The 21,945-nt window shown below is 38.2% G+C and overlaps 2 protein-coding genes across 5 annotated transcripts in view; one reads left to right on the top strand and one right to left on the bottom strand.

Annotated features, from left to right (window-relative positions):
- The window catches only part of ANAPC10 (anaphase promoting complex subunit 10), a 187,383-nt gene extending 168,302 nt beyond the window's left edge, over window positions 1–19,081 (bottom strand). For 3 of the 4 annotated variants that reach the window (XR_011435030.1, XM_023636489.2, XM_005607826.4), the window contains exons 1-3: window positions 18,968–19,081; window positions 17,398–17,524; window positions 144–234 (exon numbers count right to left, since the gene is read on the bottom strand). Coding sequence is in view for 3 of the 4 variants with exons in the window: in XM_023636489.2 (XP_023492257.1) it covers window positions 144–234; window positions 17,398–17,512 (206 nt within the window). In the remaining variant the exon portion in view is untranslated. Of the gene's footprint in view, window positions 1–143; window positions 235–17,397; window positions 17,525–18,924 lie in introns of all 4 variants that reach the window. The other variant, XM_005607827.4, reaches the window with a different exon arrangement.
- An 88-nt stretch (window positions 19,082–19,169) lies between these two features.
- Window positions 19,170–21,945, top strand: part of ABCE1 (ATP binding cassette subfamily E member 1) — a 28,495-nt gene continuing 25,719 nt past the window's right edge. Inside the window, exon 1 of the mRNA XM_001501949.7 lies at window positions 19,170–19,307. The gene's annotated coding sequence lies outside the window, so the exon portion shown is untranslated. The remainder of the gene's footprint in view (window positions 19,308–21,945) is intronic.

The following is a 21,945-nucleotide window of genomic DNA, read 5'->3' as shown; positions in this document are numbered from 1 at the left end:
AAAAACAATCTCTAAGGCTGATAAAAAGCAGAATTAAGAGCATTTCACTATAATTTCCACATTCTTTAAATTTTATGTAAATAAAATAGATTTATTTATCCTCTTATAACCTACACAAATTGAAAAATTCAAAAATGTATTACCTGAATTGGATATTCACTAAATGAGGCTGGGAGCCATCTGATTGCCAATAAGTTTCTAGATTGTCATCTCGTAACTGATCCACACCAAATCCTAAAAACACCACAAGTGATGATAAATTCTCATGAAAAAGAAAGAGCTATATATTCAAAATATAAAATTACCATATATATTTGTCCAGAAAGAGCTATATACTCAAAATATAAAATTACTATATATATTTGTCCAGAAAGTCTGATATAAAAGATGGTCAGCACTGGGGCTGGCCCCGTGGCCGAGTGGTTAAGTTCGCGCGCTCCGCTGCAGGCGGCCCAGTGTTTCATTGGTTCGAATCCTGGGCGCGGACATGACACTGCTCATCGAGCCACGCTGAGGCAGCGTCCCACATGCCACAACTAGAAGGACCCACAACAAAGAATATACAACTATGTACCGGGGGGGCTTTGGGGAGAAAAAGGAAAAAATAAAATCTTTAAAAAAAAAAAAAAAAAAAAAAAAAAGATGGTCAGCACTATAAAACTTAAATTAACCAGGGGCCAGCCCTATAGCCAAGCGGTTAAGTTTGTGTGCTATACTTTGGCGGCCCAGGGTTTCCCTGGTTTCCCTGGTTTGGATCCTGGGCACGGACCTAGCACCACTCATCAAGCCATGCTGAGGTGGCATCCCACATAGCATAGCCAGAAGGACCTACAACTAGAATATACAACTATGTACTGCGGGGCTTTGGAGAGAAGAAGAAGAAAAAAAAAAAGATTGGCAACAGACGTTAGCTGAGGTGCCAATCTTTAAATTAATCAGAATTCTTCCATCCTCTTAATCAGACTTCAATTCTCAGAAGAAATATCACTTGCACACACTAAATCTTACATTAGGACCAAGTTTTCTTGGTTGTTGGCTTTAATTTTTGAAGAATATCTTCTAAATATACTCTAAAGTCAGTATGTATTTAAACCCAATTTCTTACAATTTCTAAAAAAGAATGATCCCTATGTCCTGCAAAATCCTCAAAAATAAACCAGATGTATTAAGTTCAACATGCCATACTTATTTTGACAAGAAAAAGGACAACTTAGAAATACTTTCAAGTCATATACATTTTGAAACCAAGTGTTTCTCATTAACATTCTGATAAATCAAAAATTAAATTTACCCAGAATCCCATATCACCTAGCCATTCCAGATAACTGAAGTAAAACTATCCTGTATTGTTTTTTCCTGATTAAAATCATAATAATTCATACAAATTATAAATATAACAACGGTATAGATTTTTCAAAAAAATTTAAGGGAGAGATTTGATTTACACTGTTTTCTGAGTAGTATATTCATTACAGATCAAATTCAAAAGCACAAAAAAGAGGGTGGTAAAAAGTCTCTATCCCTCCACCACCTAGTTCCCCTCTCCAAATATAATCAATGTTGTCAGTTTCTTACACACCCTTTCAGACACTAGACACATATACAAGCAAATACATACATATATATTCTTTCTTCCCCTCTACACAAATGATGGTGTACTATATATAGTTCTAGATTTTGCAGGTTTTTTCTTTTCACTTAACATGTGGAAGATTATTCCATATCAATAAATTAATAATAACACTAATATCACATTTACTATGTGCCAGTCACATTCTAAGCATTTTACATACATTAAACCATGTAATATTTATTAAGTCATATAATAGCTCAGTTAACCTAAATATCTTCCACATTTTTTAAAGATTATTCAGTATCCCATCGTCTGCAAATATCAGAATTATATAATCAAACCCCTATAGGACATTTAGGTTGTTTCCACTGTTTTCCTTTTACAAACAATATTGCAATAAACATCTACCTATCTATAATCCTTAAGCGCACGTTAGCATTTCTGGAGGACAGAGTTCTAGGAATAGAATCCTGGGTCATTTGAATCTTTCATTTGATAAATATTGCCAAATTCTCTGCCAAAATGCCTCTTCACCAATAATGTACACGAACACCTATCCCTCTAATGTGGCTCGCAAAAATTAAGATGTTCTGAAATCTTTATACTAGATTTTGAAGACTTACTACTAAAAAATCAAATATCTATTTAATAAGTTTTTATATTGATTATATGTTGAAATCATATTTGGGACATAAAGAGGCAAATAAAATAAATTATTAAAATTAATTATACCTGTTTCTTTTTACTTTTTAAATATGGATACTAGATAACTTTAAATTACATATGTGGTGTACATTATAGTTCTATTGGACAGCACTGCTTTGTACTCATGATAAAATGCAATCACTCTTGTAAATATTTACTAACCTGACAGGTGAAAAGTTGTATTTCATATTTATTGATGATTTATATTTCTTCTTATAGAAAGTAACTATTCATACCCTCCTAAATTTTCATTGGACTTTCATCTTTTTATTGATTTATAACTCTTTCCTACAGTATTATGGATATTAACCCTTTGTCCATGTGATTCAAATATATTCTCGCCAGTCAGAGATTTGTATCTTAATTTGCATATGCTGCCTTTACTGTACACAGTAGCGGATAAGAGAGGTTTTCCCAGAGGAAATGATTTTTGCACTGAATTCTCAAGTAGCAGTAGGCATTAGATAGGTAAAGAGGTACAAGGGCAAGGTTAAAGAGCATTTAGCAAAGAGAAAAACATGTAATGGCATGGATCAAGAAAAATGGCATCTATAGGAAACAAAACTTTTTGGGGGGAGGGAAGATTAGCCCTGAGCTAACATCTGTTGCCAATCTTTCTCTTTTTGCTCGAGGAAGATCGTCGCTGGGCTAACATCTGTACCAAGCTTCCTCTATTTTGTATGTGGGACGCCGCCATAGCACAGCTTGCTGAGCAATGTGCAGGGCCACGCCAGGGTTCCAGGTTCTGAACCCAAGGCCGCCAGAGCAGAGCGCGAGAACTTAACCTCTATGTCACCAGGCTGGCCCCCAAAGGTAGGTCCTTCTGGGAGGGAAGGCTACAAATTGGGGTGGAGCAGGAAATGAGTCAGAGAGGGATGAAAGGAGTCAGATCATACAGACTCTGGAGCACTAAGCTAAGGAGTATAAATTATCTTGAAAAATACACCAACCTACTGAAGAAATTTTAGCAGGTAAGTCATAGGAGCAAGAAATAATAAGATCAGGATCTTTAGATAGCTTGGTGTCAGGCAAAGACAAAGTCATTGTAGTAATCCAAGTTGCAAGTGATCATGGTCCGAATTAAGATAGTGACAGAGGTAAATGTTTAAAAAATAGCTTTCTATTTCACCTAAGAAAAACTTCTTAAAATGTAAAAACTGGGCTCTCCATTACTCACTCTGTAACTCTGAGACCTGTGCTGTACAGCATGGTGGCCACTAGCCACATGTGGCTATTGAACTCTTGAAATATGGCTAATCCGAATTGAGATTTGCTCTAAGTGTAAAGCACACATTGGTTTTTGAAGACTAGTATGAAATATAAAATAACTCATTAATAATAATAGTCTAGTTATATTGAATTAAAAACATTTTATCACAATTAATTTCACCCATTTCCTTATCTTTTTAATGTAGTTACTAGAAAAATTAAAATTATATGTGTGACTTGCATTATATTTCTATTGGACAGTGCTGCTTTAAACCATGCTTCTATTCTTTCTTTATGCAATACTGCTGGCTAATCTAGAATATTCAATTATGCAAGTTACAAGGTGAAAAGCTGTTTTGCTACCAATATAAAGAGTTTTAAGTCTTAAATCCCGTTTTCTTTTTACTAGTTTGAGTTCCCTAACGGAAGATAACTAAATCACGTGATTCTTCCTTAAGAGCTCCACAGTTAAATGTTCTGTTGATTAAAAGGTTTTTTTAATTTATTTTATTTTAGCTATTTGGCTAGTTTTCTTTCTCTCTCTTTTTTTTTTTTCCTTTTTCTCCCCAAAGCCCCCCGGTACATAGTTGTATATTCTCAGTTGTGGGTCCTTCTAGTTGTGGCATGTGGGACGCCACCTCAGCATGGCTCCATGAGTGGTGCCATGTCCTCGCCCAGGATTTGAACCGACGAAACACTGGGCCGCCTGCAGCGGAGCGTGCAAACTTAACCACTCGGCCACGGGGCCGGCCCCTCTTTCTCTTTCATTTCATAACTTTACATGTGTATAAGCTCAAAGGATTTCCTAAAATGGTGTTTGTTCTTAACAAGCAAAATAAATATTAAACAAAAAACCTGAATAACTTATCCAGAATAAGAGATGTCCTGTAACTCATGACTGATCATTTTAAATTTGTTTCTAAGATATTGCTTATGAAACTATAACAGTGCAACTAAGTAGGTGCAGTCTCTTCAAGAACTGAGTAGTCTAAATCTGTACCTCTGGAATACTAAGTATGATTACCAGTATTTACTTCCTCAATATGTCTCACAAATAGAACCTCTTACAAACACCCGTTTATGTGCCAGTGCCATGTCTCATAGAGTAGACTTCTTTTCCAAAGCTTCCCACTCAGTATTATATGTGAATTCTTTTAGTCCAAACAGAATCTGTGACAGATGTGTGATAAGTGCTTTGACAGGAATTATGATAATGCACACAAATAACATTGTTACCCAGAAAAAAACTTTTATATGATGTACTGACTCTTAAGGTAGTGGTTCTCACAGTATGGTCCCTGGACCAGTAGCATCATTGTCACCTAGCAACTTGTTAGGAATTCTAGACCTACTACATCAGAAACTTTAAAATTAACCCCTTTGAGAGTCTGTATTTTAACAAATCCCGCAGGTGATTCCGATGCATGCTAAAATTTTAGAACTATTACTCTAAGGTAAGGTTTCTCAACCTTGGCACTACCGATAGTTTGTGCTGGATAATTCTTTGTTGTGGGGGGTAATTTTCTACGTAGCTCACTGGCTACTTCTCCATAGTGCACTTTGTTGAATCCTATCCCTGCTGTTCTGTCAGATCCTTACATCTCGAAGTGCCCTGAGGCTTTACTCTTTAAATACATTCTCTCCCTAGGACTCTATCCAGTCCCCAGGTTTAGAATATCATCAATATACTGATGACCCCCAAATCCATATCTCCAACCCAGAGCTTTCCCCAGAACTCTAAGCTTCTATAGTCAATTACCTACTAAGCACCTCACTAGAATGCTTATGGGCATCTCAAAACTAATGTATCTAAACCAAATTATTTACTTTTTGATCCAAAATCTATTTATTCCCCCCTCCCTCTTTCTAAATTCAGGAAATAACACTGAGTTATTCAGCCAGACACTTAGGAGTCATTCTTTTTTTTTTTTTTTTAATAATATGTCCCTTCTGCCCTTCCTTTTTCAGGTAACTAGCTATTAGTTTGCATTTTCTAGAACTTTCTATAAATCGAATCCTACAATGTGTACTCTTTTTGTTTGGCTTCTTTTTTTTTAAATTTATTTATTTTTTTATTTTATTGAGTTAATGATAGGTGACAATCTTGTGAAATTTCAGTTGTACATTAATGGTTTGTCATTTGTGTTGTAGGTGCACCACTTCACCCTTTGTGCCCACGCCCTACCCCACCTTTCCCCTGGTATCCACTAACCTGTTCTCTTAGTCCACATTTTTAAATTCCTCATATGAGTGGAGTCATACAAAGATTATCCTTCTCTCGCTGGCTTATTTCACTTAACATAATTCCCTCAAGGTCCATCCATGTTATTGCAAATGGAATGATTTTGTTCTGTTTTGCAGCTGAGCAGTATTCCATTGTCTGTATGTACCACATCTTCTTTATCCATTCATCTGTTGATGGGCACTTAGGTTGCTTCCACGTCTTGGCTATTGTAAACAGTGCTGCAATAAACATTGGGGTGCATAGGACTTTTGGGATTGCTGACTTCAAGCTCTTTGGATAAATACCCAGTAGTGGATGGCTGGATCGTATGGTAGTTCTATTTTTAATTTTTTGAGGAATCTCCGTACTGTTTTCCATAGTGGCTGCACCAGTTTGCATTCCCACCAGCAGTGTATGAGGGTTCCTTTTCCTCCCCAACCTCTCCAACATTTGTTGCTATTAGTTTTAGATATTTTTGTCATTCTAATGGGTGTAAGGCGATATCTTAGTGTAGCTTTGATTTGCATTTCCCTGATGATCAGCGATGATGAGCATCTTTTCATGTGCCTATTGGCCATCAATATATCTTCTTTGGAGAAATGTCTGTTCATGTCTCCAGCCCATGTTTTGATTGGGTTGTTTGATGTTTTGTTGTTGAGTTGTGAGAGTTCTTTATATATTATGGATATTAAGCCTTTGTCAGATATATGACTTGCAAATATTTTTTCCCAGTTAGTGGGTTGTTTTTTTGTTTCAATCCTGTTGTCATTTGCCTTGAAGAAGCTCTTTAATCTGATGAAGTCCCATTTGTTTATTCTTTCTGTTGTTTCCCTTCTCTGAGAAGGCATGGTGTCCAAAAAGATCCTTTTAATACTGATGTCAAAGAATGTACTGCCTACGTTTTCTTCTAGAAGCCTTATGGTTTCAGGTCTCACCTTTAGGTCTTTGATCCATTTTGAGTTTATTTTGGTGAATGGTGAAAAAGAATGGTCAATTTTCATTCTTTTACATGTGGCTTTCCAGTTTTCCCAGCACCATTTGTTGAAAAGACTTTCCTTTCTCCATTGTATGCCCTCAGCTGCTAGGAGTCATTCTTGAATCTTTCTGTTTCTTCAGTAAGTCATGATTATTCTACCTCTAAAAATACACCCCAAAGCCATCATATCAACAACTGTCAGCCTAGTCCAAATCAACATCATCTGACACAGATTACTGTACCAGGCTTTCCTCCATCACTCTCCACCATTACGCTACTACCAATCATTATTTTCAGTGGCCACAGTGATCTTTTAAAAATTCTGTATCAGATCATCTCACTGCCCTGCATAACACCTCCAGTGGTTTCTCTTCATACTTAAAATCCAAATTCTTTTATATGGCCTACCAGAGTTCACACAATCTGGCCTATGTCTACTTATATCTCCAACCTCATCTTCTACCACTTCTCCTCCTTTCTCACTGCTTTCCTGTCACACTAGCCTTCTTTCTGAACCTCAAACATGCCAAACCAGTTAGCTTAGAACCTTTGAACTACTTGTTCCCTGTGTCAGTAAGGTTTTTCTTTGAAATCTTTCCACAATGGAGTCTTCTTAACATTTACACCTCAGCACAAAGTCACTTCTCAAGAGAGGCCTTTCTTGATCTATTTATTATATTGCTGTTTTATTTTCTCCAAAGTACATATTGCTACTCAACTCAGATATTCTTTAACTCAATGATCATAACTGTCAGTTATAGCACGAACCTAAAAAAAATTAAAATTTAGTGATTTCTTTTAAAGAAAAACGTAATTTATACGACCCAACTATGCCTCTCAAAATTAACTCATAAAAACAATGTCTTGGTAAAAGATATAGATCAAGTGGAAAGTATGCCCTGGAATATGTTCACAAAATACAGTCTCCCTAAATCCCTTATTTATTTATTTACTGCTAGAAGATTCACCCTGAGCTAACATCTGTGCCAATCTTCCTCTATTTTGTATGTGTTTCACCACCACAGCATGGTCACTGACAAGAGATGTAGGTCTGTGCCTGGGCAGCAAACCAAGGCCACCAAAGAAGAGCATACTGAACTTAAGCACTAGCCCATGGGGCTCGCCCCTAAATCCTTTATTTTTTCTTTTTCCCTTAATTTTGTTTCCCAACGTGGTATGAATTTGGTGCTTATGAAAAGAAATGATTAAATTATTTAATAAGACTCTGTTATGATGCTAGCAGCCACACAAATCTGACTTTTAGTTTTTCTAGTCTCTTGGGCAGAGACTGAAATTGTGCTGCATTGCAAGATTGCTTTGTGATGTGCATTCCATTAGGCTGAATCTAATAAATATATTCCAATTTTAATCTGAGTGAAATACTGAACCAGTATTTCCAAAGATAAAAAAAATAATTTGCAAAGCTATGTACCACCTACCATACTGAAGCAGGCAAGTGAATTTGTACCTCTTAAAGACTGTAATATTCTGAAAGTTTATTGAAATTCTCCCGTATATCATTTGTCATCTGAATTACTGCATGTCTCCTAAATGATTTCTTTATCTCTAATCTTGCCTCACTTCAATCCATCCTCCACACTTCTCAAAAGTGACCAAGCACTGGTTGTTTTACATTGCTACTTAAAATTTTTCAATGGCTCATACTATCTATACAATAAAGTATGAACTGTTTAATAAAGCCTTTACCTAACTAGCTAGCTTCCCTCTCTTCTAGTCTTATTGACTACTTACAATCCTTTCAATGAACCACTTTTGGTCTAAGCAGTACACCTTTGCACATACTGTTCCTCTTGCCTTTATGTCCTTATTCCGGTGAAATCCTATTCTTGCTCCCTCATGCAGGATAAGCATCATCTCCATGAACACTTCCCTCATCCTTTCAAGCAGAGTCAATCACTTTCTCCTTTGGGTACTACTGCACTGAGCCCATACTTAGTGGAAAGTAGAATGACATAGTGGAGCCTGACTGCCTTGAACCTCAGAATTCCCACTTAATATGTGATCTTTGCCACAAACCTAATTTTTTGGGAATATTTTTATCATTTCCCAAATGAGGAAACTATAACAGGATATATACTTCATATTACTTTTGGAGACTTTATTGAGGTAACCGTTTATTTGATACATGTAAATTACTTAGAACAGGATCTGTCATTTAGTAAGCACTAAATAAAAGTTATAAATTATTAAATTTCATAATAATGACTACGTTAAACCTATAATTCCTCCACTAGATTGTGAACTGCTTGACAGAAAGGATTGTGCCCTTTTTATCTTTTAATCTCTAACAGTGTTACCAATTTCAGCAATTGTCTGCTGACTTGAACTGAAAAATATCTGACCACAGAGAAGCAAAGCAAAGGTTTAACAATTAACTTTCTCATGCTGTTTCTTATTAATAAAGAGTAGTCAGTCATTCTTAATGTGTAAAATGATAATCACATAATGATATTTCACTGATGGACTCTAAGCTAGAAATCACATGAAGTAAAACGTATAACACTACACTGAGAAATTTCACGACTTTCATACCCAACACATTTTTTAGTGATCCCACCACTCTTCCGGTACTGTCAACTATTGTCCTCTTCTGTACTTGAAAGATGTCAGAGAAGCCTTCAGGCATCTTCAGGGAATCAGTGACTTCTGTGAGGTGCTCTTTGCAAATACCATAGCATAAAAGGATATAAACTGGCACTAATTTATACGCCATTACCAACATAGCATGGTACCAGTCAAATTATGCTACTAGGTCAAGCAATGGAAGATGTTCAGTTTGAGCAAATTCACAGAAATATTTGATGCTATAAAGAATATTAGAGGGGCTGGCCCCGTGACCGAGTGGTTAACTTCGCGCGCTCCGCTGCAGGCAGCCCAGTGTTTCGTTGGTTCGAATCCTGGGCGCGGACATGGCACTGCTCATCAGACCACGCTGAGGCAGCGTCCCACATGCCACAACTAGAAGAACCCACAACGAAGAATATACAACTATGTACCGGGGGGCTTTGGGGAGAAAAAGGAAATAATAAAATCTTTAAAAAAAAAAAAAAGAATATTAGAAACTTCTGAAGCAGTCTAGCATATAGAAAGCTGGAAAAAGGCATCACCCCCATTCAAACAACAAGAAAAGTCTACACAAACTACAAACTCATAATTTTCTGAAAACATGAGAGCTTTTAACCATGCAGCAACCAAACAGCCTGAAATCCAAGAAGAGGCAGCTCCTAGCCTCAGGAGAAAAAAACATCGACAGCCTGTCCTAACTGTAGGTGAACATGGGAGGAAGGAAGAGCAACCAAATAAACACATAAGAAAAAATCAGGTGGAACTTTAACAAACTGCTAGAGGCCAAGTGAGGGCTAGCATAAAACTATAGCAGCCCTAGGAGTCCCAAATGCAAGGTAAACTCATGTTGACTCTCAGACTCTTCTCCAAGGGCCCTCACTGTACACACAAGAGAAAGATTTGGGGGAGAGCAGGAGACTGGAAAGCCTACTTCAGTGGTTCATGCATGGAAGAGGGGACTGAGTGCCACTGCAGGAAATGCAAAAAGCCCTACTCTCCTTCCCAAACCCTTCTCTCCTACAAAACAAAGGACTTAAGCTGCTGAGGGAGGAGTATCAAATCTGCTGACCCCAGGACACAGATACAGACCCATGCTTGCTGGGAAAAGAGTAAAAGAAAAAACCCTCTACACCTGGGAGAGAGGCAGGAAACAGTCCTTCGTCTGGGAGTGGGATAGAAAACTCTCTCCCACAAAAGACCAGCCACAGATAGAAGGCAGAGTTTCACTAACATAGGTAGGAGGGACCAAAATGATAAGAATGCCCCACCCTGAAAGCTAGGCACACAAGGGCTGTCTAAGATTGAAGCTAGACAAGGAAAACAGAGAACAAGCCCTGCCTGTCATCCCCGGCACTGAGTATTACGAAGGCATAGCATTCTACTGCTGGAGGCAGGGCAAGAGCATGGAGAGAGACACCTCTGACGCACAGGGGTACAGAGACAGCTGAAAACTGAGAGTGGAGGAGGAACACTAAGAAAATTCCTCTGGCACAACAGCCTCCACCATAAGCACTGAGCATCTTTAGAGGAATTTGAAGTCTATGAGGTACTGAAGGTAACCATAGCAAAAAAAAGAAAAAACCCCAAACCCAGCTGAATTCCTAACTAATTCAATCCCCACTATAAAGGACTAACAGTAGAAAAGAGGTATCCATTTCAATGTATAAATACCATCTCTCTCAGTATCTACTAATCTACATGTGATATTTGGCATTCAATAAAAAATTGATACACAAACAAGCAAGAAAAACAAATATTATCAAAAGACAAAGAAATCAACAGAAATACATTCAGAGGCAACCCAGACGTTGGAACTATCAGACAGGGACTTTAAATAACTATGATTAATACGTTAAGAAATCTAGAGGAAAAGGTAGAAATGCAGGGACAGACAGGGAATTTCAACAGATGAAAACTCCTTTAAGAGTCAAATGGAAAAGCTATAAATAAAAAACACCATTCAGAGCTGAAAGATTCCTTAGACAGAATCATCAAGAGACTCAAAAAAGCCAAAGAAAGACGGAGTAGACTTGAAGCCAGGCCAATAAAATAACATCCAAAGCAAACGCAAAGAGAAAAAAAGAGTGAAAAAAAAAAATAGAGCACCTAAAAGCTATGAGACAACACCAAATGGTCTAGCAAAATCAAATAGTCTAGCATATGTATAATTGGATTCCCAGAATGACAACACAGAAGGAATGGGGCAAAAGAAATACTTGGAAATAATGGCCATGAATTTTCATAAAATATTGCAAGACATCAAACCAGAAGATTCAAGAATCTCAGTGAATCTCAAGCAGGATTAAACACACACACACAAACATATTGAATGTCATATTCAGATTGCTGAAAATCAAAGATAAAATCTTAAAGACAGCCAGGGAAAAAAGTCACATTAGCTAGAGCAGACTTCTCTTCAGACACTATGCAAGCCAGAAGATAATGGAATGACATCTTTACAGAAGGAAAAGGAAAAACCAACCAACCTAGAATTCCACACAGAAAAAATATACTATGACAATAAAAGCAAAATGAAAACTTTTTTCAACCAAACATTGCTAGGAGACCTGCAATACAAAAAAATGTTGAAGAAAGTTCTTCAGGCAGAAGGAGTGTGATATCAGACAGAAACCTGGCTCTATTCAAAGAAATAAAAAGTTCTAAAAACTAAACTAAACATAGAAGGTATTTTTTTTAATTTTATTCATTCCAAAATATAACGAACCTTTTAAAACAAAAGTAGCAACAAAATATGCAAAAGTAAAACGTATGACAAAAATGGCATAAAGGATGGGAGAAAGAAATTGGAAGTATACTGTTGAAGGATTCATATACCATACCCATAGTGGTATAATATCACCTGAAGGTAAACTGTGATAATTAAAGATGTATATTGTAATCCTTAGGGCAACTGCTCAAAAATTTCAAAAAGGATATGTCAATAGTGGAGATGAAAAAAAATCATAAAAAATACTGAATTTATCCAAAAATAGGTAGAAGAAGAGGGAATAAACATCAACAAGAAGAGAATAAAAAAGAAAACAAATTCCAAGACAGTAATTCTAAATCTAATTATATCAATAGATATATTAAGTGTAAATGGTCTAAACATTCCCAATTAACAGATAAAGAATGTCAGATTAGATAAAAAAGCAAGACCCAATAATATGCTATCTATAAGAAATCCACTTCAAATGTAAAGAAATATATAGTTTAAAAGTAAAGGGAAGAACTTCTGGTTTCCAGTCTGACATGTAAAGAGCTTGGAAGATGTCACTCTCATCTTTACAACAACAACAAAAAGCTGAACTAACTGAAGACCAGTAATTCTTCTTAGGTCCAACAGAGAATCGAGGTCACATCACAAACCACCACCCAGAAAACTGAAGAGACAGGTGAACACACAGAATCATACCTTAAAAGGAGCAGAAACTACCACTGGAGTCAGCAACTGGTAGGAAAAACTTAAAGAATAACTGACAAATTACTAATTGACTAATTGCTGGAGACTGAGTGCAGAGTAGCTTGAGAGAGAAAAACTCCTGGAAGCCCAGCCTTAGAGAGAGCTCCACATTTTCATGAATTTTACCTCTCGGAGCCCCACCTACTCCAGCCTCCTCTAGCCTTCCTATCTCAACTTAGGGAAGAAGAAAAGGTGAGAAGCATTTATAAAGGTCACAACCATAGACACTGGCCCCCGAAAAGACTGAAATCTAGTCACAGGATTACAGAACACTTCTATTCCCACCATATCAACAGGGCTTCCATACAACATCAGGAGGTTACAATTGAAAGAATTTAAGCTTAGGCTCCGTTTAAGGAGTTTCTAGGGAAATCTAAAGATAATTAGGAGACAAAAACAAGGACACTAAAGGAATTTTAGCCTCTGAATCTTAGCCCTTACCTACCAGACACAAAATCAGTAAGGATATGGTTGAATTGAATAGCACCATCAATCAGCTGGATCAAATTGACATTTATAGATTACTTCATCCAATAACAGCAGAATACACAAGCTTCTCAAGAATACACAATTCTTGGGGCCTGGCCCAGTGGCATAGTGGTTAAGTTGGTGCACTCCGCTTCAGCGGCCTGTGGTTCACCAGTTCGGATACCAGGCGCAAACCCATGCATCACTTATCAAGCCATGCTGTGGCAGGCATCCCACTTATAAAAAGGAGGAAGACGGGCACAGATGTTGGCTCAGGGCCAATCTTCCTCAGCAAAAAGAGGACGATTGAGGCAGATGTTAGCTCAGGGCTAATCTTCCTCAAAAAAAAAAAGAATACACAATTCTTCTCAAGCTTATGTGTAACATTCACCAAGATGGACCACCTTCTGTACCATAAAACATACATAAAAAAATACAAAAGAATAGAAATCATACAAAATATGCTCTCAGACCACAATAGAATTAAACTTGAAATCAGTAATAGAAAGATAACCGGAAAATCTCAAAATATGTGGAGATTAAATAACATATGAATCAAGAAAGAAGTATCAAAAGAAATTTTAAAATATTTGGGGGCCAGCCCCGGTGGCCTATTGATTAAGTTTAGCCCATTCCACTTCAGCAGCCCAGCTTCTGTTCCGGAATGCAGACCTACACCACTCGTCTGTCAATGGCCATGCTGTCGTGGCAGCTTACATACAAAAAGAGGAAGATTGGCAACAGACATTAGCTCAGGGCTAATCTTCCTTAGCCAAAAAAAGAAAAAATATTTGAAATTGAATGAAAATGAAAATACAAATTATCAAAAATTGTAGATTGCAGCAAAAGCAGTGCTTAGAGAGAAATTCACAGCACTGAGTATATATATTAGAAAAGAAGAGAGATCTAAAATTAATAATCTAAGCTTTCACCTTAGAAAACTAGAAAAAGAAGAGCAAATTAAATCCAAAATAAGCAGAAGAAAAGAAGCAATAATAATCAGAGCAGAAATCAATGAAACTGAAAACAGGAAACTAACAGAGAAAAACCACTGAAATCACAAGCTGGTTCTTTGAAAAGGTCAATAAAATCAATAAACCTCTACCTAGACTAACCAAGAAAAAAAGAGAGAAGACACAAATTACTAATATCAGAGATGAAAGAGGAGCCATCACTATTGATCCTATGGAAAATAAAAAGAACAACAAAGGAGTATTATAAACAAGTCTATGCCCACAAATTTGATAACCTAAATAAATGGACCAATTCCTTGAAAGACACAATCTACCAAAACTCACATAAGGGGAACTAGATAATCTTAATAGGCCTATATCTATTATAGAAATTGAATCAAAAATTAATAACCTTCCAAAAGAAATCACCAGGCCTAGATGGTTTCACTAGCGACTTCTATCAAACATTTAAGGAAGAAATAATACCAATTCTCTACAATCCCTTCCAGAAAATAGAAACCGAGGGAATACTTCCTAACTCATGCTGTAAGAGCAGCATTACCCTAATACCAAAACCAGACAAAGACTTTGCAAGAAAGAAAACTTAAAGAACAATATCTCTCATGAACACAGGTGCAAAAATCCTCAAGAAAATATTAACAAATAGAACACTTTTATTAAAAAGAATTATACACCACAATCAAGTGTGATTTATTCCAGGCATGCAAAACTGGTCCAACATTCTAAAAATCAATTAATGTAATCCATCACATCAACAGGCTAAAGGAAAAAAAGCATATGATCGTTATCAACAGATGCAGAGAAAGCATTTGACAAAATCTAATGCCCATTCAACATAAAATCTATTGGGAACGTCCTCAACTTTACGTATCTACAAAAAAACAACAGCTAACATCATACTTCATGGTGAGAAACTAGAAGCTTTCCCACTAAGATCAGGAATAAGACAAGAATGTCCCTTCTCATCACTCCTATGCAACACCATACTGGAAGTCCTAGCTAATGGAGTAAGAGAAGAAAAGGAAATTAAAAGTACAGATTGGTTAAAAAAAATAAAAACAATAGAACCCACTCCTAAGTATTTATACAAGAAAAATGAAAACAAATGTCCACACAACTTGTATATGAATGTTTACAGCAGCTTTACCCATAATCACCAAATATTGGAAGCAACCTTATCTTAGTTAACTATTGCTGCAAAGCAAATTACCCCAAAACTTAAGAACTTAAAACACCAAACATGCATTATTGCACAATTTCTATGGGATAGGAATTTGAAAGCAGCTCGGTTAGGCAGTATGGCTCAAGGACTCTCATGAGTTTACAGTCAAGTCATCTGAATGAATTGTCTGAAAGCCTGACTGGAGCTGGAGGATCCATTCTCAGATGACTTGCTCATATGACTGTTGACAAGAGGTCTCAGTTCCTCATTGGCTATTTTCAGGAGGCCATGGTTCCTTGCCACACCAACCTCTCCACAGGACCCCTTGTTTCCTCACAAAATGGCAACTGGCTTCCCCCAGAGTGAGTGATCCAAATAAGGGCAAGGCAGAGCCACAACGTCTTTTATGATCTCGTCTCAGGAAGGGCAAGGCAGAGCCACAACGTCTTTTATGATCTCGTCTCAGGAAGACACACACCACTACTTCTGCCATATTCTAGTGGTCCCAGAGACCAACCCTGACACAATGTGGGAGGGGTCAACAGAAGGGCATGAATACCAAAAGACAAGGATAACTGGAATCATTCTGGAAGCTAGCTACCACAAACCTAAATGTCCATTAACTGGTGAATAAACAAACTGTGGTACATCCATACAGTGGAATAGTAATCAGCAATAAAAAGGAACGAACTACTGACACATGTAACAGCAGGGAAAAATCACAAATGCATTATGGTAACTGAAAGAAGACAAATCCAAAAAGCTACACGGAGTGATTAGATTTATATGGCATTCTGGGAAAGGCAAAACCAAAGGGACACATAACAGAGCAGAGGTTGTCAGGGGCTTGAGGGGGGCAGAAGACTGACTACAAAGGGACAGGAGGGAATTTCTTTGGATGGTGGAAATATTCTGCATTTGATTGTGATGGTGCTTACATGATTGTTAAGTGTTTGTTAAAATTCACAGAACTATACACCTAAAAAGGGTGAGTTTTATTGTAAGTAAATGATACCTCAATAAATTACTCATAAAAAGAGAGAGAAAGGAATCTTAAGGGGAAACAGAAGAATCTTGGTTGGGAAGAGGGCTTATGCGTAAATAATAGAAGTCTCTGAAGGAAAAGCAACTACTGAACCAATAACATTATAATTAAAGTTCCTCAAGCTAAAAAACTTTCTCAGAGATTGAGTCTACAGACTGAAAACGCCCATCAAATTATAGGTTAGACAAATGAGAAAAGATACGTAAGTATCCTGGCATATCCTGGCTTGAGCTCTAAGAATAGACAGCAAAAGCTTAAATGCTTCCAGAAAGAAAGAAAGTCACTTAGAAAAAAAGAGAGACTTTTTTTTTTTAAAAGATTGGCCCTGAGCTAACATCTGCTGCCTATTTCTTTTTTTTCCTTCTTCTTCTCCTCCCCAAAGCCCCCCAGTACATAGTTGTATATTCTAGTTGTAGGTCCTTCTCGTTGTGCTGTGTGGGACACGACTTCAGCATGGCTTAATAAGCCGCGCTAGGTCCGTGTCCAGGATCCGAATTGGGAAACTCTGGGCCACCAAAGCAAAGTGTGAAAACTTAACCACTCAGCGAAGGGGCTGGCCCCAAGAGGGACTTTCACAGGGCTTCTTCTTTGCAACATGACAAAAAGGAAATGATGAAATAGCATCGACAAATTTTTGAGAGAAAAGGACTGCCACCTAAGTATTCTATCCCAACCAAAAGTAAAATAAAGTCATTTGGGGATATATAATCACTAAAAAATGTTATCACCCACTCATCCCATCTACAGAAATAGCCAACAAAAAAATGTTAACCAAATAACTGAATCAGAGCAGAGATAGAGGAGGATAAAGAGGAGACCTTATGACGTACGCAGTTAAACTGAAGTAGATATTAGTAAAGTAATTGGGAAGAGAAATACAACAAATGAAAACTCAACTAAATGTATTTTAGAATTAAAATAAAGTGTTGAAACAACAAAAATATTAAAGTTCGTCCAATGTACAAGGAAACTGTAAGTAGTTAATACAAACAGCTTTTTTGTCTTGTTTTACCTGGTTTGCAAGATGAGAGTGACCAAACAGCTTGTGACCCAATTTCCCGTACTGTTCCAGTCCTTTCCAACTGCTTAGGGTCAGCACCAGGAGGTGTCTTGTTTGGTGTGGTCATTTTAAAAATGTTCTATGTAGAAAAAAAGAATATCCACATTATACCAGGATCTGAGCATCCTTCTACAAAAGGTAAAACTAAAAATTTAATAGCAAAGTGGATCACTAGTATGCCTTTGATATTAATCATTTATTTCTCAAATGCAGTCAACCTAACTCAATCATTGCAATTTAAAAATCTTGGGAATTCAGTTTTTGTTTCTAAAATATATTATGACGTACATGTCATGCAAAGCAGCAGAGTATAGTAGTTGAAGGATACAAGATTGGGGTGCTAGCTTCAGCCTCTTCTTTAGCCTAGACTTTGGGCAGGTGTGGGATTTATTTCCTTTCCTGTCAAAGGGGCTGAGTTGATCTATAATTCTAGAAGGCTATGAAGTTCTATACCTCCATGAGTAAAAATTCTGAATTCAAATTAAGTTTTTCCCTAGAAAAGTCAGATTGAAATACTCTTATTCCAGGAATATGTAACTACTGGTCTCACTTTAAATAAGCCATTAAGTGATGCAGAGAAAGAAATCACATCTCCCCACTAGTTGTCGAAAGTTCCATTTATATGTGCTCTGACCATAGAAGATAAAGTCAGAAAATTGGCTTCAAGGTCTGGAAGTGAGTAACTGGCCTATTCTAAAGCAAAGGTTACTTCATCTTTCACATCTCATTAGTTAATCTGGGTAAGTCCAAGCAAACGTGAAAAAAGATACCTCTTGGATAGTAAACAGCATGTAAAAACTGCTTCAGTAGTGTAAAGTTACAGCTAACTGAACATCGTTATACATGCTACTATAAACCTGGCCCAATAGTTCTGTATACCATCTCCTCGACACCTACTATTAGATCTCAATTGTTCCCTAATCTCCACACAAGCACTTGATATCCATTAAATAAGAACAGAGCCACTGGCCTGTAAACTTCAGAAAGGCCTGAGACCTAAAGTGTCCAGTTACAATTTACGAAATGGATGAGCGAATAGGTTCAGTCATAAACTCAAGTATTCGCGACCTGCAAGTTAAGTAAGGTCTAGAGTAAGACAATTAAACCTGGGACAATCATTACAAGCTGAATGACCTGTCATTGTCAAATGTCCAAAAATGTCAAACTGTCCAAAAAAAAAAAGGCCCATCTCTACACTGGAGCAGAACTCAACTGCCAGACCTGGTACTGGACGCCACCAAGTGGATAAAACACCGAACTCGGAGAAGACTAGGCTCCTGGCCACACAATTCAAAAGGAGCTAAGAAGAGGAAAACCACAGCGAGCAGGGTCTGAACCAGACTCTGTGGGTCCTGCTTGACACCTCTGCTAGATGTGCTAGAACGGGCAATGGCTAACTCCACTCCTGACCCACAGGCCTTGAGGAGATCGGGAGCGGAAAAGGAGACTGAGATTGGGGAAGAGAACGCATCTGCTTACGCTAGAACCATTCTCCACGTCGGGAAAGAGCCCAGGAACTTACAGCTTGCAGACCCGGTTCGCCTCAACTCAGGTTTTTGGGATCCCCTGCAGCTCAGCGCCACTCCCACTCAGCGTCTCAGGACAGCCTGGCCTCCCGAACGACGTTTGGAGTCGCAGCACAATGACGTCAGCTCTCGCCGTCTCGCCTTACCTACCTCCAGGGCTCCGCCCGCCGCGCTCTGTCGCGCGTGCGCACTACGTCCCTATGGCATGCGCGAGGCGGTGGCTGGGTACCGCCATTTTGGCCGGCGGCCGTAGGAACACGCTGTGTGACTGAGAAGTGAAAGCAAGAGCTGATTTGGTCTCTACGCTCCCCTCCGCGAGGGGATCGTTTTCTCCAGGTACGTGAATAGCCCGGAGGTATTTGGCTGGTAGCTGTGGTCTGCCACGTTTTAAACACTGTAGGGACGTTGTCCGACAGCGTTTAGTTAGGCCTCAGGTGGCGGCGGCGGAGGCGGCAGCGGCGCGTGGCAGCCGGCTCGGGCGGGACAGCTGGAACCGCCTGATCGCGGGCGCCGCCGAGAGCTTCAGACACCTCGCGCTTCCCCTCCAGCTGACCTGGCTCTTGGCCGCTGTTGCCCGCTATCCTCGCTAAGGGCTACGAGAATGGACCTAAGTGCCATCTCCTCAGCGATCCAACCTCCGCCGCCTCCACTCCTCCTTTACCCCGCTCCTACCCTAGAGCTGAACCTTCTCGAGAGGGAGGCACATTCAGAACTAAACAGCATCCCCTACACCCCTGCCCTTCCCCTGGCACAGTAAATGGATATATTGTCACATGTGTGTATTTGATTATGGAAAGTCGTGGCCTGTTCTTCCACCGTTTGGTGATTATGGAATGAGTCACGGCATCTTGCCGCCATGGACTCGAATACTCCGTGTCCACTCCCAGTTTTCATAGAAATGATCGCCAGACGTCGCTCTGCTGTCCCCCTAGAGTGACATGTCCTCAGCTATAACTGGAGTTATCCCAAGACATCTGCCAGTTGAACGCCTTTAGCTTTTTTGGTGTGCTTTTATAGCACTTAGCATTTTTCTCCTTAGTGATTTATCCGTTTTCGTCTTTATTAGGTCTTAAACTCCTTGAGATCAAGTGTGGTGTCTTTACTCAAAATACCTTTATTTTCTCGTGAGTAGTTCCTTCGTTGTAGGCACGATGGCCAAAGCCGATTCCCACATCCCATAAAGTACATAGGCCTGTCTTCTCTTTTTTTCTGTAGTGAAGTCGGTAAGACTGAGAAATAACTGTTAAAATAATGGGTTTTTTTGGTTTTTCTTTTAACCCTCTCTTCCATAGGACTACCAAGTAGGCATTTATGATAGTGGCGTTTGTGCTGCAGTCTTCAGTGCATCTGTTCCATATACTGAGAATATTCATTCTCTACCAGCTACCTGACAGTAATGCTTTGTCAGTGTTAACCAAGGGCTCTTATCTGTATTTGAACCAAAAGGGTTTGTGGGGGGGGAGGGGGGAGTTAAAAACCTTGTTCTCCCTGGAAAAAAATTTTTAGGAAGAACATTTAGGGGGAGATAAAGAAAGCAATATTAATTTAGTGTCCCTTCTAAATTAAAATTCTGAAATAAGAGTTGTGCACCACTCCCGACTTACGTGTTTTATTAGACTAATAATCTACAGTAAGTATAGGTTAGAATGTTTCACATGATATCAAGCATCATTTGTTAACAGCAGTCCTTTAAAAGCTTTGACACAGCATTATAATAATTTGGGTCATAGACTGCAAATGCTTTCCCTGTATGCCTCACTTCCTTTTTTCCTCCCAGCTGGAAGAATGACAGTGAGGGTCATTGTTTGAGTACCTATTTTGAACACAGTTTGTTTGCAAATTTGAAATACATTTAAAACCGTCTTTGTTCTCAGGAGTCTGTTACTATACTCTTCCCTTCCAAGCTTTACTGTGGTGTATCCTTCTTGAAAAAGAAAGTGGGATCCCCCTTCCCCAATTCTTGAAACTAATGTAGAAATTTAATTAATAGTGTTTACACAGTTAATTCACAGTTCTACAAAGAATCTATATTCATTTTCCCTAAATGTATTATAATTTATCACTGTTTTTTATGTAAATCAGCTTATTAGCCATTTCTGGTATGTTTTTATTCTTCTGTAAAAATTTTCTTGTTACAGTCACTTGGTTTTTAAAATGGTTTGAAATGTTAGATGAAACATTTTATAGTTTGGGAGAAATAAGGTTTAATTTAAGCAGTTTCATGATAAAAGATATGTCCTGTCAAGGAGAATTCATTATACTCATTCACCAGGTAATTTGTATGATCACCAGTTTTATTTTAATAGCTAACTAAAGAATGTTCAGTTTTTAGGGAGTTGTCACTTTCAGAGTGATAGCTTTTTTGTAGCAATTCAAAAGTCATTTAATTTCTTCCTGTTCTAATCTTTATGAGGCCTAGACTAGTTTTGAGAGGTTTTAAAGGGGTAATGTGAACCTCTTAGTTAGCATAACTGTTTATAGCATAAATATTTAGTCTCCTTTTGGGTGATTTTTTTTTTTCAATATATGCTTTAGTGGGTAACAGTCACAATAAAATATTGGTAACTTGCAAGATTTCTGAAGTTATAACCTATAGGAAAATTATTTACTTTATTTAAATTCATTTTCTCATTCATTCATTAGAAATGTTTGAGCTCCTACTATGTGCTAGGCACTGGTCCAGCTACTGGGATAAATAAACAGACAAAAATCTCTACCCTCATGGGGCCGGTCCACTGGCATAGTGGTTGAGTTCGTTTGCTCGGCTTCAGCAGCCCAGGGTTTGCAGGTTCGGATCCCAGGTGCGGACCTAGCACTGCTTGTCAAGCCACACTGTGGCAGCATCCCACATAAAATAGAGGAAGATCAGCACTTATGGCCAGTCTTCCTCACACACACAAAAAAATCTCTACCCTCATGATGGAATACATTCTACTTGGGGAGGGAAAAATATTGTCTGTGTACGTAGAGAAAA

This window comes from Equus caballus, chromosome 2 (assembly GCF_041296265.1).
Source record: "Equus caballus isolate H_3958 breed thoroughbred chromosome 2, TB-T2T, whole genome shotgun sequence".
Taxonomy (NCBI): Eukaryota; Metazoa; Chordata; class Mammalia; order Perissodactyla; family Equidae; genus Equus; species Equus caballus.
The sequence above is the reverse complement of the archived record's forward strand: the minus strand, read 5'-3'. Positions and strand labels throughout refer to the sequence as shown.